We start from the raw sequence: 16,046 nt of genomic DNA on the forward strand, positions 1-16,046 counted from the left end.
TTCAAAAGTGAGGTCGTCTATAAACGCGTTGAGACGCCTACCGTTAACGTTCGTACGATGGCAGTTCCACCTAGTGTGGTGGCAATTTAAATCGCCTGCCAGGATGACGGAGTCTCCCATGCCAAACAGTGACTCGATGTCACTGCTCAGGAGGGGCTTGTCCGGGGGGAGATAAACGGATGCGATGACGATCGGCTGGTGTCCCGTCAGCGAGATACGGCACACTGACGCCTCGATATGTAAGAGCGAGGGAGTATCGAGAGGAACAACGTGCAGAGCCCGCCTATAGTAAATGGCAGTCCCGCCTTTGGAGGCGGTGAGTCTGTCATTCCTAACCATGACGTAATTCGCGACTTTCGGGTCACGACGCGAGGGCTTCAGACAGGTCTCCTGCACTAACAAAATATCTACAAGATTATCGCGGAGGAATTCGAAAATTTGATCGCGTTGCCGCGCGAGTCCGTTAGCATTGTAGAATGCTAACGTAAGGGAATACGGTTTTTCTCTACCTTTTTGCGCCATTGATTACCGGTAAATAATTTTTATAACGTGCGAGACACGGACTCGTAGACGTCCATGTGATCGAAAGCGGCCGCGAGCCGCTGTTCGGGGGTTACCGACCTACGGATAGCATCTGCGAACGATCGCAGACGGTCAAAGTTTACCGCGGTGACGAAGTCGCGCACGAGCGCGAAGTCGTTGACGACTGAGGGTTGCGGGGGGCGGTACGCGGGCGCGGGGCGAGGTGCGAGCAGGGGCTGAGGCGCGTGACGTGTCGCAGGCGGGAGCTGGGGTACGTTTTGTGTTCCCTCCTTCGTATACGGCAGCGGTTTTTTCCACGCCGAGACGGTGGGAACCGCAGCCGGTACGAAGGCTGGTTTCGGCACTGAAGGCGCCGAAGTCTTTGGGTCGACGGTTCGGGGGGCTGGGTGGTTCAGGCGTTTACGCGGAGCCCTAGGACATCCGCGGTAGTTTGCCGGGTGCCCTTGCTTAAGGCATAGGACACAGCTTGGGGGTTCCGTCGCGGTTTCCCTAACACGCGAACATTCTGTGGTTGCGTGATCGCCGAGGCATTTCACGCAGCGGGGGCGCGCGTGGCAATTACGCGCTGAGTGGCCATAGAGCTGGCACCTGTGGCACTGCCCGGGAGTACCACGTTTATGGGGGGCTTCAATGGTGACCCCGGAGAGGCCGCATATCGTTTTGAGACATGAGATTCTTTTCTTTGCCTCCGGGGTTGATTCTAGCGCGACGAGAATCATATTGTACGGCTGTCTGCCGCGTCCGCTGTGCATCCGGTGCACACTAATTATTGGGAGGGACTGACCGATCAGATCCTCCTTTACGTAGTCTATGTCGAGTTCCTTGGGGACTCCACGTATCACTACGCGGAGTTCGCGGTCCTCCTGAAGAGCATAGGTGTGATAACCTATGTTCTCCTTTCGGAGGTAAGCAGAGAGGGCCCTATGGTCGCCCGGCGTTGCGACCTTAATCTGAATCCCATGCGCGACGTTACGCGCATGGGTATAATTAATTTTGTTGGCCTGAAGGGCCTGGGATACGCGATTCCACGCTGACTTCTCCTGGAGTATCAGCGGGGGCGGGACAACTGTTTTAGGCGCGGGCGCGGTTTTTGGGCGCGGCGGTGGGATTACGCGGCGGGCGGAGTCCGACTCCGGCGTTACGACTACCTGCGGTCGGGAGGCGGTCGCGGACTTGGTTTGCTTCGTCATGGAGCTCCGGGACTCCACGACGCGAGTACGCTTTTTACCGCGCGTTACAGTTTGGAACCCATCCGAGGTTCCGGGTTGAGGGCTAGTCGCGGACTCGAAGTCCATCTCCGATTCGGTATCGGAGCCTGAACTAGACGCTATTGAGGTCGCGACGGACGAAACTGACGTGATTGACGCGGGCGCGGGGGTAGCGGGGGCGGGGGCGTTAGACGCTACGGCGGCGGCGTGCGTACGTGCGCTTGAACACGGACCGACGGCGGGGCACGCGAGGCATGCCTGCGAGGCATGTTTGGCGACGGCGGCGAGAGATGCGGGGGGAGAATAATTACCGAATGAGGCCCTATAGGCTTCGAATTCGGGCGCGATTGACGGATATTTTTCCCGAATGAAGTCGATGAAAAGTTTTTCCTCCATCTTTACGTGATTTTCGCCCGGGGGGGGCGGCCCCGGGACTTAAACACGCGCTCGCCTTGCGGCGAGGCCCCTGCGTCGGTAACACTAAATTGGCCGAAGCGATTCTAGGAATTTTAGAAATTTTAGTGAATAGAATAAGTAGAATAGAATTAGAGTGAATAGAACCACTGCACAGTTCCCGGGCGGCAATGCCTTGCAATTAGGCGCAGGTACAAATTCCGAGAAACACTTGGGCCACAGATGTGCCACGAACAATGATCTATTATCACCGGTAGTCACTTCCGACAAAACAATGAGCACGTCCACGCGCGTCGGTTGCTCAAATCGGAATGTTTTTCGCAAGGCACGCACCGCCTTTTTATACTAGCCGGCGCAGCTGGCTTATGAGTCACTTCTGTTGCACGAGTGGAACGACACGGCCGGCGCACCCGGCTTGTGTGAGTCACGCCTGTTGCACGTGATGTTTATTAGAAATATTGTTAACGCCGTCATATACATAGTTTTAAATGGTAAGCAATAGATTAAAACTCAAGGAATAAGAAATACCATATTTTTTTGTCTGAAATCAATAATTGTCAAAAATAGTTCTTCGAATAGTCTGATTTTCAAGAAGCAGGTTTGGGTATTTAATGCACAGAATACAAGTTTTTTATGATTCCAAAAATTTCAACGAAGAACTTTTTTAAAAAGTTGAATGCTATGGAATTCTTGGAATAACTCGAAAGGTAATCAATATTATAGATCCTTGGAATGTGGCCAATTGGCTTCAAATAGAAGAGAACTTAAATAGGGCGAAGCGGTTTAATATTTCTCCAGAAAGAGCTCTCTCTCGTGCTGTACAAAGCATAGGTTCGCATAGAGTACTGATGTTGTTTTTAACTCCTAATAGCTATTCGGATCGTTTATAATCGATTAAATGGATCATGAACAAACACTATTTCTAGAAATATGTATGCTATTTCTAAAATCACACTACATCGCGATACTTTAACCTTAAAGTACGAATAATATTCCAGAGTTGAATTTGAGTTATTTCTAAAACTATCATATTTATAGTTTTCGTTTAAAATATCCTCGGAATCGAATCCTTAATGAAATTTAATGAATCCGCCACATAATCTAATCGTCTCGAATCGATCAAAAAAATCGCTGAATCGTCTGCAAGATGAAATCGCATGCAAAGTATTACATGTCATCCTACAAGAAATAATTTTTTGGTTTATTTGCTTAGATGGGTGGACGAGCTCACAGCCCACCCCCACCGGGTTGTTAAATGGTTTCTGGAGCCCATATATATCAACAACGTAAATGCGCCACCCACCTGAAGTCGTCGTGGCCTAACGGATAAGACGTCCGGTGCATTCGTGTTGAGCGATGCACCGGTGTTCGAATCCCGCAGGCGGGTACCAATTTTTCTAATGAAATACGTACTCAACAAATGTTCACGATTGATTTCCATGGTGAAGGAATAACATCGTGTAATAAAAATAAAACCCGCAAAATTATAATTTGCGTAATTACTGGTGGTAGGACCTCTTGCGAGTCCGCACGGGTAGGTACCACCGCCCCGCCTATTTCTGCCGTGAAGCAGTAATGTGTTTCAGTTTGAAGAGTGGGGCAGCCGTGGTAACTATACTTGAGACCTTAGAACTTATATCTCAAGGTGGATGGCGCATTTACGTCGTAAATGTCTATGGGCTCCAGTAACCACTTAAGACCAGGTGGGCTGTGAGCTCGTCCACTCATATAAGCATAAAAAAAAAAAAAAACCTTGAAGTATAAGTTTTAAGGTATCAGTATAGTTGCAACGGCTAACCCACCCTTCAAACCGAAACGCATTACTGCTTCGCGGCAGAAATAGGCGAGGTGGTGGTACCTACCCGTGCGGACTCACAAGAGGTCCTACCACCATTCTTCCTCAAACACTGCTCGCATAAGAAATAGGTAGCGCATTTACTGCTGGTACGGCGTCTTGTGAGCCCCTTATGGATGGGTACAGCTACCCCGCCAATTTTTGACGCAAAGCACTAATGCGTTCCGCTTTGAAGGACGGACCGTTTTACTATAGTACTGAACCTTGGATTTCATGTCTCAAGGTGGGGGCGGCATTTATGTTCATGATGTGAATAAGCTTCAGTACCAACTTAACGGTAGGTGAGCTGTGTAAGCAATAAAAAAAATGTTTAAAATCTATAACTCTAACAATCAACATTATATAGTTGGATGACGCAGCTAATTTTTTTTTTTAGTCAATGTCTCGAGTCTCTTCTTTGACGAATGACTCTGCCAATGTCAGGTATATAGAATATCACTCATATAGATAGATGATAGTAGATGAGAAGAATGAGAACGGGACAAAAATTTGTAAATATTTTTAGTTTAATGTTATTGCGGGAAATAGATAAGCTAATGCACTTACAGCTTTAGGATTAGGAAATGCTAAGAGATAGTTTATATTAACTGGGAACAGGGTGTTAATGTTAGTTAGTAAACAAAATAGTGGTGGGCATTCATCATTAAGAGCGTATTCCAGAAAGATATGATCTAAAGTACTGATAGATTTACCGTAACTATACATAAGAGAGAAGGTTTACTTTTTTGCTTATATAGGCATTGTGGTGAGCAAAAGTGACCCGATCGAAGCCTGATAAGTACACTAGTTATTTGCTTGTTGAATTTTTCGAACCTATAAAAGCAAGGTTTGATAAAGACACTAGGATTTTTTTTAGAATATTGATATTTGTAGATCTCCCATTGCTTTTGCCAGTCTCATACGAGTATAGTTTAATATTATGAATAAGATCACGACTTACGTTCGCGTAGTACTCGCAATCAATGCCGCTCATTTTGAACGAAGACAATTTCTTATAAGGCTTGTTGCAATAAAATGGGCAGCCGATCCGCTTTATTCATGCCGGAGGCGCCTCGCGTTTCAGATCTAACACCTTGTGAATAAATTGTAAAACTCATCAGCGTGATGACGTCACAGCGTTTTAAAAAAACCGAGAGAATACTGCGCTCTAGATATTGTTACGGGCTGGGGTTCGGGATAAATAAAATTTCACCAAAGTACACCTAAAAACTGTATTCAACACTTAGAATACTTAAAGTACTTCACAAACACTTTAAAATTCTCAGTTCGTTTCTTCCGCTTCGCTTCATGTGATCCTTTGATTTTTCGCTTCGAGTAGTTCCGATTACTAACTCACTGCGTGCCATCTCTGCAAAGCTTTTATAGCCGATACCACATCCCTAGAATTATCGAGAATATTCCACACATCTCTAGTATTGTGTTTCCGCTATCTGAAAATAGATGGCATTGTACTTCTCAACCGTTCTAGGTGCTACTAGGTTCTTCGATATTCGTTCGACTATTCGGCGATAGATGGCGTTACTCTTACCGGCGTAACAATATCTTTAACATTTTCATGAAAACAAAACAGTGCGTTCCGATTTGACCAAATACGTTTAATAAAAAATTAACATAATATGTTTGCATTAGATATTTCAAAGTGCTTAAAAACATTAATTATAATTAAACCCGACTTTGTCGTCGCCGCAAAAATATTATGCTTCCCATTGCATGAACGTATTTGTCTCCGGCTATTTCGTTTTCACCAGGAAAAGTGGTCTATTTAAAACAATAAGAACCTTTTTTTTTTTACTGCCTTTGTCATCTCATTTAGAAAGTAAACGTTTATTTAACGCAATCATTATTTTATGATATACCAAATTATTTCCTTCCGCATGAAGCTACTGTCACGCCGATAAAAGTAACGCCATCTATCGCCGAATAGTCGAACGAATATCGAAGGATGATTGATAACTGGTCTCAACGTTTAAAGGACTGTATTGCATCCAATGGAGACCACTTCGAATAAGCTTTTTATACTTTAAATTGTTTTATATTTATGTATTAAACTAACACACTGTAAAAGTAATAAATGTTATTTGTCATAGATTTTTTTTGTTTTCCTTTGTAACAGTATTTATGGCCAGACTAAGTATATATGTATGTTTACAGTCTCTGGTACTCATAACACAGCGAATCCTAAATTGCGGCCAGAAAACCGTGTGTGAGTTATTCCCAATTATATATAGGTATATAGTTATTATTATAAATATCCTACAGGTATCCTTCAGGTAGTTAGTTATCCTTGATACTGCGCGCATTGTGAGGAGGCTTCTCACTCTCTGGAGTCCTAGCCACCTTCCATCATCTACATCACTAGATTTTTTGGCATTGTATAGCTGGCAAGTTAAATGTTGAATGATAAAAATGAGGAATTGAATTATTTTTTGATCAGCATTATACCGTATTATTTATAATTATTCCATAAAAAAATCACTTCTTTATTGTCTAACTAATGAAGTTTAGTATATAGAATATAAAAAAATATTAATTTCGGTAAATACATTGCTAAAGTAAATCGCAAGTAAATTATATTCCTCTAAAACAGTGAACGGAGAACATAATATACAACTGGCCGGGTAGTAGCTAAGATTTTATATTATGTTGATGTGTGTACGCAATGTAGAGGTCTGCCGTGATCAATAGAAGTTTTTAAGACTATAATAAACAACATATTATTATATCAATGGCAGATCTGGTCAATTGCTTTCAAAATTTTATTTTTTTAGCATTTTCAAAGTGGTCTGCCACAAAGTAAAATGCGCGATAATGGTCTGCCATTCTTATTTTCGGATAATAATAATCATATATTTTCAAAATTTCAAAACGGCAGACGTGGTCAAATGGATTTAAAATCCGTCAAAATCGGTACCTGTCCTACCTGAGCGCTCGGCGCGTCGACCACTTTGAGCTTAGTAAGTCCCCTCCTCATGCATGGTAGGTATAGGGGTCTCAATGTACGAAAATTCAGGTCTGGTCAAATACATACAGGTAGAGCCCACGGGCTCTTGGGCTATAAAGATGCTAGCTACCAATTTAAAATATAATAATATGTCGGAGACGGTCATTTGGTGGCCAAACGAAACGCAGCACGATTCCCGGGAGATGGCAGCACGATTGCGGTATCGTCTGAACTCGGCTAACTTTGTGCTACGACAGAGCTTAGCCGATGGACGCGCGTAGACGCCATCACCCTTATCCATAGATTATACACTTAATATCACTTACCCATAGATTATACACATTCGTTTTTGTGTTATAACGTCAAGAGAAGATTTCTAAATTATTCTAAGACAGCAAACGTGATTGGTGTACTCAATATTTTTCTTAGTTCGATCGTATTAATAATTGTGGCTTCTCCGGTTACGTACAACTTTCATACGTTACAATGTATCTGTTGTTATGTAAAACGATAAAAGCAGTCGTTTAAAGCACTAGACTGACGCAATAATTTTTTATCGATGTCTCTTTTGTATTCTAATTGATCGCAATTAATTGTTCTGTTTACGCGCAAAAATTACATTAAGTATTTATCACAATGTTCTGTGTAGATAGAACAAGCTAACGAGTTCAATGACTTCCTTGCTCATTTAGGTCTACCATGGGTACTGGTTTGAGGAATTGTGTTTTCAAAATGAACGTTTCTCCTGTCACTGTTGGATGTTTTAAAAACCTGGTTGAAGTGTTTTTTGCTGGTGGTGCGTCGTTTTGTGAGCCCGCATGTGTAGATACCACGACCCCGTCCATTTCCGCCGCGATGCAGCAATGCGTTACGCTTTGAAGGGAAACTCTCCCGTTGTATTATATAACGGAGACATGGAAGTCATGTCTTTTTTTTATTGCTTAAAATGGGTGGACGAGCTCACAGCCCACCTGGTGTTAAGTGGCTACTGGAGCCCATAGACATTTACGACGTAAATGCGCCATCCACCTTGAGATATAAGTTCTAAGGTCTCAAGTATAGTTACCACGGCTGCCCCACCCTTCAAACTGAAACGCATTACTGCTTCACGGCAGAAATAGGCAGGGTGGTGGTACCCACCCGCGCGGAGTCACAAGAGGTCCTACCACCAGTAAAAACATGCATGGTGTCTAAACATGCATGGTTTAATAGATACATAGACATAATATAGATGTTGGTAGGTTCGATGCACCGGGGTCGGTGGCAGCCTTCCTCAGCTGCTCCTTCTTCTTACTTCCTCTTCGCTTTATTTCTCTACTTACCAACTACTGACTAAACATAAAACTATACTAAGCTAATCACTGACTAGGGCTATGTTATACCATTATTGTATTGCTCAGAATGCACCAAAGGTATGACACAAAAAGAAACTACGACTTTAATGCTAAACTAATAAACATGGTTTCCGTGCCTGGGCCCACCCCATACAATAACAATTATAAGTTGAGCTATGGTCTTTTTGGCACTCATCCGGCCTGGACTCTCTTTACGGGGCAACATGGCTTGATGAGGGAAAGAAGGCACTCCCCAGAAGGGGATAGCCCACATCCGATGTGGGGGGAAGGAATTTAAGGTTGAGACTCATCCGTCTAGGAAACAAAAAATGTCTTCAGCGGTAGGCAACAGCTTGACTGTACCACTGTCAATCACAGGTCAGAGTAACTCAGAGATATTCAAACAAATGCGCTAACGGATCACCGAATAGAAGACAGTAAAATATATATCATGATATAAACGGTGGTCAAGCCCTAGTCGATTCACATGCTTCACTTGCGGAGACCACTGTTACCTTATCATACAAATTCACTGAACTTCCTTCACCGAGGAAATTTAATTGAAATGTTTGAATAATTGTACGCTTATTAAGAAAAATTGATTGATTGAGAATTGATCTTAATCACTCGTAATCACAAGTACTCACAGCACGTCTTTCCAATTAGAATACAAGCGCTTCTGCGTTTGCTTATGAATACTAAGCTGGAATTCACTACTAATCCAACGATTTTGTGTACTTTTGAAAAATTAAATAGTGGAAAATGAATAACTAGATCTCGAGGGAAACATAGCCATGCTTTTTTTAACATGCATCGGTCTGTTTTATTTATTTAAACAACTAAAAGGGGCTCGCTCAATCTATAAACTAAACATCATTTACATAATATGGGTTTGGGTATAATTTTGATCGTATCTCGTTTTTGCGATCTTTTAAGAACATACTCGTAGCTTTTCTAAATTTAAAATCCATTGTGAATTTACGTCATTCTCGTGAACTGCGATATCGTATGACCTGTTTACTTTTTAAATCAAAATCACTTAGTAATTTAATCCCAAAGCAATTTAAAATAAAGGCAAACTATTATCGCAACAAAGTTAACGAGAATATGCCCTTACGCTTCAGATAATTGTATGTTGCAGTCGCTTTTATCAGTTCGTGCTCTTGTATAAAAGCACATCGGGTCCGTGTTGAGATGACAGTACTTGCAACAGGCTGTCTGCACAATGAGGGCTATCGTGGCGTTGGTGGTTGGCTTAGCCAGCTTGGCTGCGGCGAAGTTGGACTACAATAACTTAGGTGAGTGTTAAAGGATTTTTTTGTCGTAGAATTTTTATTTGACACTGTCGCCGATTAGACGCCCTGTGTTTTTTCCATAATCATTTTTATTGCTTCGACGGGTGAATGAGTTCAACGGCTGGTAAGTGGTTACCGGAGCCCATAGACATCAACAATGATTCCAGAGTCTCAGTTCTATAGTAAAATGGCGTCCCCAAGCTTGTGCGGTACGCTCTATGTACACTTCACTAGGCCACGACGACTTGTCTTAGTTTGAAGAGATAGGACTATGCCAGTGTTCAAATCCCGCTAATGGGTGCCAATATTTCTAAAGCAAGTGTACTTAGAACGTGTTTCACGACCGACAACTGCCGCAAGTAATCACATATATTTTATTTTCATAATTATTATTATAACGGTTCTACCTTTTTTCCCTACTTAATCGTTGGCAGCCTACGGGGCTATTTTAACTTCACGCGGACTGGTAGTTGAGCTCTCGGGCTTAGCCTGAGAGAATTGCTAACACTAGCCCTAGCAGCAGCAGTGTTTCGCTGAATGAACTACCGGTTCGGAATCGCGACCCACTGACAAGATCCGGCGAGAAACTCAGTGGGTTGTGTCTATGGGCTAGTTCGCACGTCGAATTCTTTGTCAGAGTCGACGAGTACCACGAGGACAGTGACCGATGTTTGAAGAGCCTAAAAGCACCGAGAGAGAATCGGGGCGATCCGACAAGACATGTTTTGGGCGACGGGGGCTTTGCTTAGCCCCTTCGCCTGCGTTGTACCTATTGCTGTCACTGTCACAAATGCTACATGATTTTCGGTTTTAATAATTGTTATTTTAAGATTGAATTAAGAAATGAAGAAAAAAAAGGAAGAAAAAGAAGAAAGAATACTTTGACTTCATGTGTCAAGATTCAGCTTCTAATGTCTACGGGGACTGGTTAAAAGATAAATCAGGCCGTGATGTGATCTGCATTAAAACAATAAATAAATAAAACTTTGTCCTAAGCCTGAAGGACATTCTACATGCATATCTAGATATTTTGTGTCAAATATTAATATTGTTTTTACCTACTTACTTACTATTGTATTAACAATATTAGCAATATTACCCGTTTATAATTTATCTGCTTTGGCCTAAGCCTTTAATGTCTAGCCAATGCGAAAGTTGAAGTTGATAATTCAACATTAAAATAAATTTGTTCTTCTTCTTATTGTTTCAAAATATAAGGACTTCTCTCAAGTGTTGTAAATAGTGCATTAGCGAAGTTGATAATCGAAGTATTATGCTATTAAACTTCGGTATTTAAATTGTTAAACTAGTCAAAAGCAGTCAGCAAAGCAGCTCGTTGTGATCACCAATTTTATGAAAAATACCAATTTAATAGAACCACTCAGGGCACATTTAACACGCTGATAAATACTGTATCTGTATGCTTTTGAGATTTGGCTATTAGATCGTAAAATATCATCAAAATCCGTCCAGAAGTTTTTGCGTGAAAATGGAGTAGTCATCGATCCGTCCTCACAAATTAATTTTAGCTACATAGTATACGCAAATATTTTTTTGAGAAATACCTCCTTCAGATTTGAAAATCCAGTGGTGACCTTAATAACAATCGTAAACCATGCTACGGCTAGATTTATGTAGACGAAGTAAAATTTCGTTTTTGCTTCAATACGATAATTTTAAACGTGAACAAACTTATTTGAACTCTTACAAATGAGACAAAAACGATTTTGAAACACTAAAATTAATTTTAGCATTATTTGAATTGAATTGTAGGTTCAATGGACATGTCTCAGAAACAGATGCTCGTTATGAAGCTGCTCAATCGGGTGATGGAGCCAGTTATGTACAAGGAAATCGAAGAGATCGGCAAAAGTTTCAAGTTTGAAGACAACAAGGATTGTTTCTTAGTGAGTTTATTTATTTATTTATGTACACACAGAAAACAAGACACAGTACAGAGTAATAGGAAAATTATGTACAATGAGTTTTTAATTTAAAATCAGACAAAACCTAAGCATACGTATATTATTATTTTTTATAGCTTAGATGGGTGCTAAGTGGTTACTGGAGCCCATAGACATTTACAACGTAAATGCGCCACCCACCTTGAGATATAAGTTCTAAGATCTCAGTATAGTTACAACGGCTGCCCTACCCTTCAAACCGAAACGCAATACTGCTTCACGATAGAAATAGGCAGTGCGGTGGTACCTACCCGTGCGGACTCCCAAGAGGTCCTACCACCAGTGCATGAGACAGAACTCATGACAAGGCAAAGGGGGCAAGTGAAGCGGTTACACATCTCTCCCAAAAAAAAAAAAAAAGGTTTGGACGTTGGTTGTTGAGCGACAGGAGGTTTTAGTCAGTTCGACTCTGATATACCCCGCCCAGTAATCCCCAGAAAGTGGTTACTGGAGCCCATAGACATCTACAACGTAAATACCACCATCCACCTTCAGATATGAGTTCTAAGGCCTCAGTATAGTTACAACGGCTGCCCCACCCTTCAAACCGAAACGTATTACTGCTTCACGGCAGAAATAGGCGGGGTGGTGGTACCTATCCGTGTGGGCTAACAAGAGGTCCTACCACCAGTAAAAGTTACGAGTTCTAATTGTGCTTCACACGGCAATAGTGTTGATTAGGTACTTGGTCAGGATTCAGTAACGCAGACCTGGTTCTTCTTCTAGCTATAATAATTGATGTATAGAATTAGAAAGTTTATTAAATCTTACAAAGTTTTAAATTTGAAAAAAAAATAATACTCTGCCTATAAACCTTAAGTTTCGTGCAAAATTTATCACGAAATGAGTGGTGAAATGACATTTTTACTGTAACTATTTGAAGGCGCCTTTGATAGCATACATGGAAAACATTTTCAAGTTAGAATAATAAATCATTTACTTTATGAAATAATATTCAATTTTTTTCAGAAACCCGAAGTCGTGAAGGGTTTCGTGAACATGGTCCAATTTGGCCTCTTACCTCGGGGTGAAATATTCACTCTATACGTAGACCGTCAACTGAAGGAAACCGTGACAATGTTCTACATGCTCTATTACGCAAAGGACTTTGCCACATTCATTAAGACCGCCTGCTGGATGAGACTCAATGTAAACGAGGGGATGTTTGTGTACGCCCTCACCGTTGCTTGCAGACACCGCGACGACTGCAAAGGAATCGTATTACCCGCTCCCTACGAAATTTATCCGTACTACTTCGTACGCGGCGACGTTATACAGAAAGCCTATCTCCTCAAAATGAAACAGGGTTTACTCGATAAGAAGCTTTGCGATTTTTATGGCATTAAAAAAACCGAAAATAACGCTTACGTTATCGACGAGAACGTTTATGACAATCGTGTGTACCTGAACGACGAAGACAAACTGCGTTACTTCACCGAAGATATAGATCTTAACACTTACTATTACTACTTCCATGCAGATTATCCGTTTTGGATGAACGAGCAGATGTACGGCAAAGTTCGAGGCTATGAATTGACGCTTTATATGTACCAGCAAATACTGGCGAGGTACTACATGGAACGTCTGAGCGTCGGATTAGGTAGTATTCCTGAATTATCTTTCAACAAACCAATAAAGAATGGATACTGGCCATGGTTAATGCTGCACAATGGCGTGGAAGTGCCTGTGAGGTTTAACAACTATTCGCCCGTTGGAGAAAACGATGCTGGCATGGTTCGTCTTATTGAGGACTATGAAACGATTATCAGAGAAGCAATCATAAAAGGATACGTCGAGGTATATCTTTTATAACCTAAAAAAAGCATGTCAGCATGAAGCATGATAGTAAAAACTATAAAGATTGTAAGATACGGATAGATAAAATACTCGTTTTTTTACAGATGAATGGAATGAGACTCGAACTCACCAAGCCAGAAGACATTGAAGTACTCGGTAAACTCATCTATAGCACGGTAGATAAGGTCGACGAGGGTGTCAAGTGCGTTGAAGCTTACCGCTACCTTCTAATTATCATGAAATCGGTTCTCGGTCTTAATACTTTGGAATCTGACAAGTGAGTAGATAGTTTGGTCATATTATGTTAGTAAAGTAGATTTGGTAAAATACCAACAGTATGCGTCCGGATTTTCAGTGTTGTTTGTTGAAAGTCATTACAAAGGGATCGTTTGTTACCAACAAGCAATACTTCAATTTAATGCTATATCTTGATGAAAAATGATAAAATTTTAACCATTCAAACTATTGTGACTTCAGTATTCTCAAACACAATGAAAACAATTGAATATGCAATTTCGAAAAGGGCACATGTCGCATATTTTGTCAAATACGTTTTTTCATATACATGTAGTTTTGAGGCTTACCTACACCCCTTTTATAATAATTCCAGTAATTTTCAATTGCTAATTAACACTAAAATATATCTCAAAAGTTAATATTTTAAATTTTACACTGCTTTAGAAAATAATCATTTTTTTTTCATTTCCTGAAAATTTTACATTTTCAGAGATGTGCCCTTTTCTAAATTGCATATTAAATTAGATATCGCTTTAATTTGGTTTATAAACAATAAAATATGAGCAACAAATGATTTCAGATACTTCGTTGTGCCAAGTGCACTGCAATCATACCAGACTGCTTTGCGTGACCCGCTATTCTATCAACTACAAAAACGTCTTATCGATTTCGTTTACTTGTTCAAGAAACGTTTACCTTGTTACACGAAAGAGGAACTCTATTTCCCTGGTGTGAAAGTCGAAAATGTAGTTGTTGATAAACTCATAACTTACTTCGACGAATACCTGATGGACATGAGTAACGCAGTCGTACTGAATGAAGAAGAAATGAAGAAAGCATCTTCTGACATGAATTTCTTTGTACGCAAAATCAGGCTCAACCATCAGCCTTTCAAAGTATCTGTTGACGTTATGTCTGATAAATCAGTGGATTGTGTTGTGAGAATGTTTTTGGGACCGAAAGAAGACCAATTCGGAAATATGCTGGACATCAATGACAACCGAATAAACTTTGTCGAAATCGATTCCTTCGTTTACAAGTTGACCGGCGGGAAAAACACGATCACCAGAAAATCTGGAGACATGAACAATTTAGTGCCTGATAGGATCATGACTCGTGATATGTTCACAAATTTGGAAACCATCAGAGAAAACAAGTTGCCAACATTAATGAAAAACCATAAGACCGGTTTTCCTACAAGATTATTGCTGCCCAGAGGAAAAGCTGGTGGTATGAAAATGTTGCTTTACGTCATCGTATCGCCTTTAAGGATGATGGAGAATGCTGACTTGTCGATGTTCGAATCGAAGAACTGCGAATCGTGCATGAACTGTAGATGGGCCGCGCTACTCGACAAAATGCCTCTCGGTTTCCCTCTGGATCGTGAAATTGACGTTCCCAACTTCTACACATCGAACATGAAGTTCGTTGACGTGATGATTTTCCACAAGAAACAGACCTGCGACATGAAAATGCGATGGGACCGCTGGGTGCTCAGAGATTACAACTTAATGAACAGAATGCCGATGCAGTCTGAAACTTATTCCCTTGATAACGAAATGAACATGAAAACGAATAGCAATCAACTCAACTACCAACATTAATTAATTAAAACCAAACAACGGCACACTTATGTGAAATGTTTTTGTTAATAATATGTTGAATATTCGGAACATTTAACATTATCAAAATAAAGCATTGTATGATAAATTTATTTTTTATTTTTCTACGAACTGAGAATCGATTTACGTTGCAGCGAAATTGTCAGTATTTGTAATTGTAGTATCATTGTCAAAAATTTCAAGTTTCGTCGTCCTCAAAGCCAGTTTCATTAGGAACAGTAGCTATTATTTTGAACTTTACATCGATAATTGCTCGATAGAAAATAGTTATATAGTTAAGTAGGTTATTTTTGTACCATAACAACCGAAAACAATAATAACATAGTTCATCTAAAATTATTCGCGTATAATAGTCCTTAGTTAAATAACGATAATTGAAATGATTTGGCAAAGGAATGTTTGTGCCATTAGACCAACTTGTTATAAATAAACTCAATTATTAGTATACTTCCAAAGTAATACCAGACGTCAGGCTTGAGTCAATAAAAAAATGTCACGTCTTTATCAAGTATAAATAGGTAGTAAAATTCTAACTACAACTCAAACATTTCCAATATGGATGAAATTTATCTTTAAAAGTATCATTTGCATTTTAAGCCCAAATGAATTGGTTATTCAAAACACACATTAGCAATGCCAGAACAAACAATGTTTAAGCAATTAGATGGGTGAAGTAAATTTTCTGATTTCTTTTCTCTGAAAAACTCTGATTTCTTTTAAAAAATATTGCAAACACTAAATAACGAGACACTCACGTACAACATTAAGTTTTTAAAATCTGGCTTTCTTGAATAAAGACAAAAGCTATCCACGAACGGTAAAATTCTTTATTAGCT

The 16,046-nt window shown here is 40.6% G+C and overlaps 1 protein-coding gene across 1 annotated transcript; it reads left to right on the forward strand.

Moving 5' to 3' along the window:
• The first annotated feature begins 298 nt into the window (after nucleotides 1-298).
• On the forward strand, nucleotides 299-15,298 carry LOC101742274 (basic juvenile hormone-suppressible protein 2). Its single transcript, XM_004931749.3, has 6 exons — nucleotides 299-531; nucleotides 9,437-9,593; nucleotides 11,364-11,497; nucleotides 12,524-13,351; nucleotides 13,456-13,628; nucleotides 14,169-15,298. The coding sequence occupies exons 2-6, from the start codon at nucleotides 9,521-9,523 to the stop codon at nucleotides 15,190-15,192; spliced, it is 2,232 nt and encodes a 743-aa protein (XP_004931806.2). The 5' UTR covers nucleotides 299-531; nucleotides 9,437-9,520; the 3' UTR covers nucleotides 15,193-15,298.
• The last annotated feature ends 748 nt before the right edge of the window (nucleotides 15,299-16,046 follow it).

The sequence above is a fragment of the Bombyx mori genome, chromosome 3 (genome assembly GCF_030269925.1).
Source record: "Bombyx mori chromosome 3, ASM3026992v2".
NCBI lineage: Eukaryota > Metazoa > Arthropoda > Insecta > Lepidoptera > Bombycidae > Bombyx > Bombyx mori.

Coding starts and splice junctions, on each gene's coding strand:
- LOC101742274 (XM_004931749.3), top strand. CDS start 9,521: ATGAGGGCTATCGTGGCGTTGGTGGTTGGCTTAGCCAGCTTGGCTGCG. Junction 11,498..12,523: donor ACAACAAGGATTGTTTCTTA/GTGAGTTTATTT, acceptor AATTTTTTTCAG/AAACCCGAAGTCGTGAAGGG. Junction 13,629..14,168: donor AATACTTTGGAATCTGACAA/GTGAGTAGATAG, acceptor AAATGATTTCAG/ATACTTCGTTGTGCCAAGTG.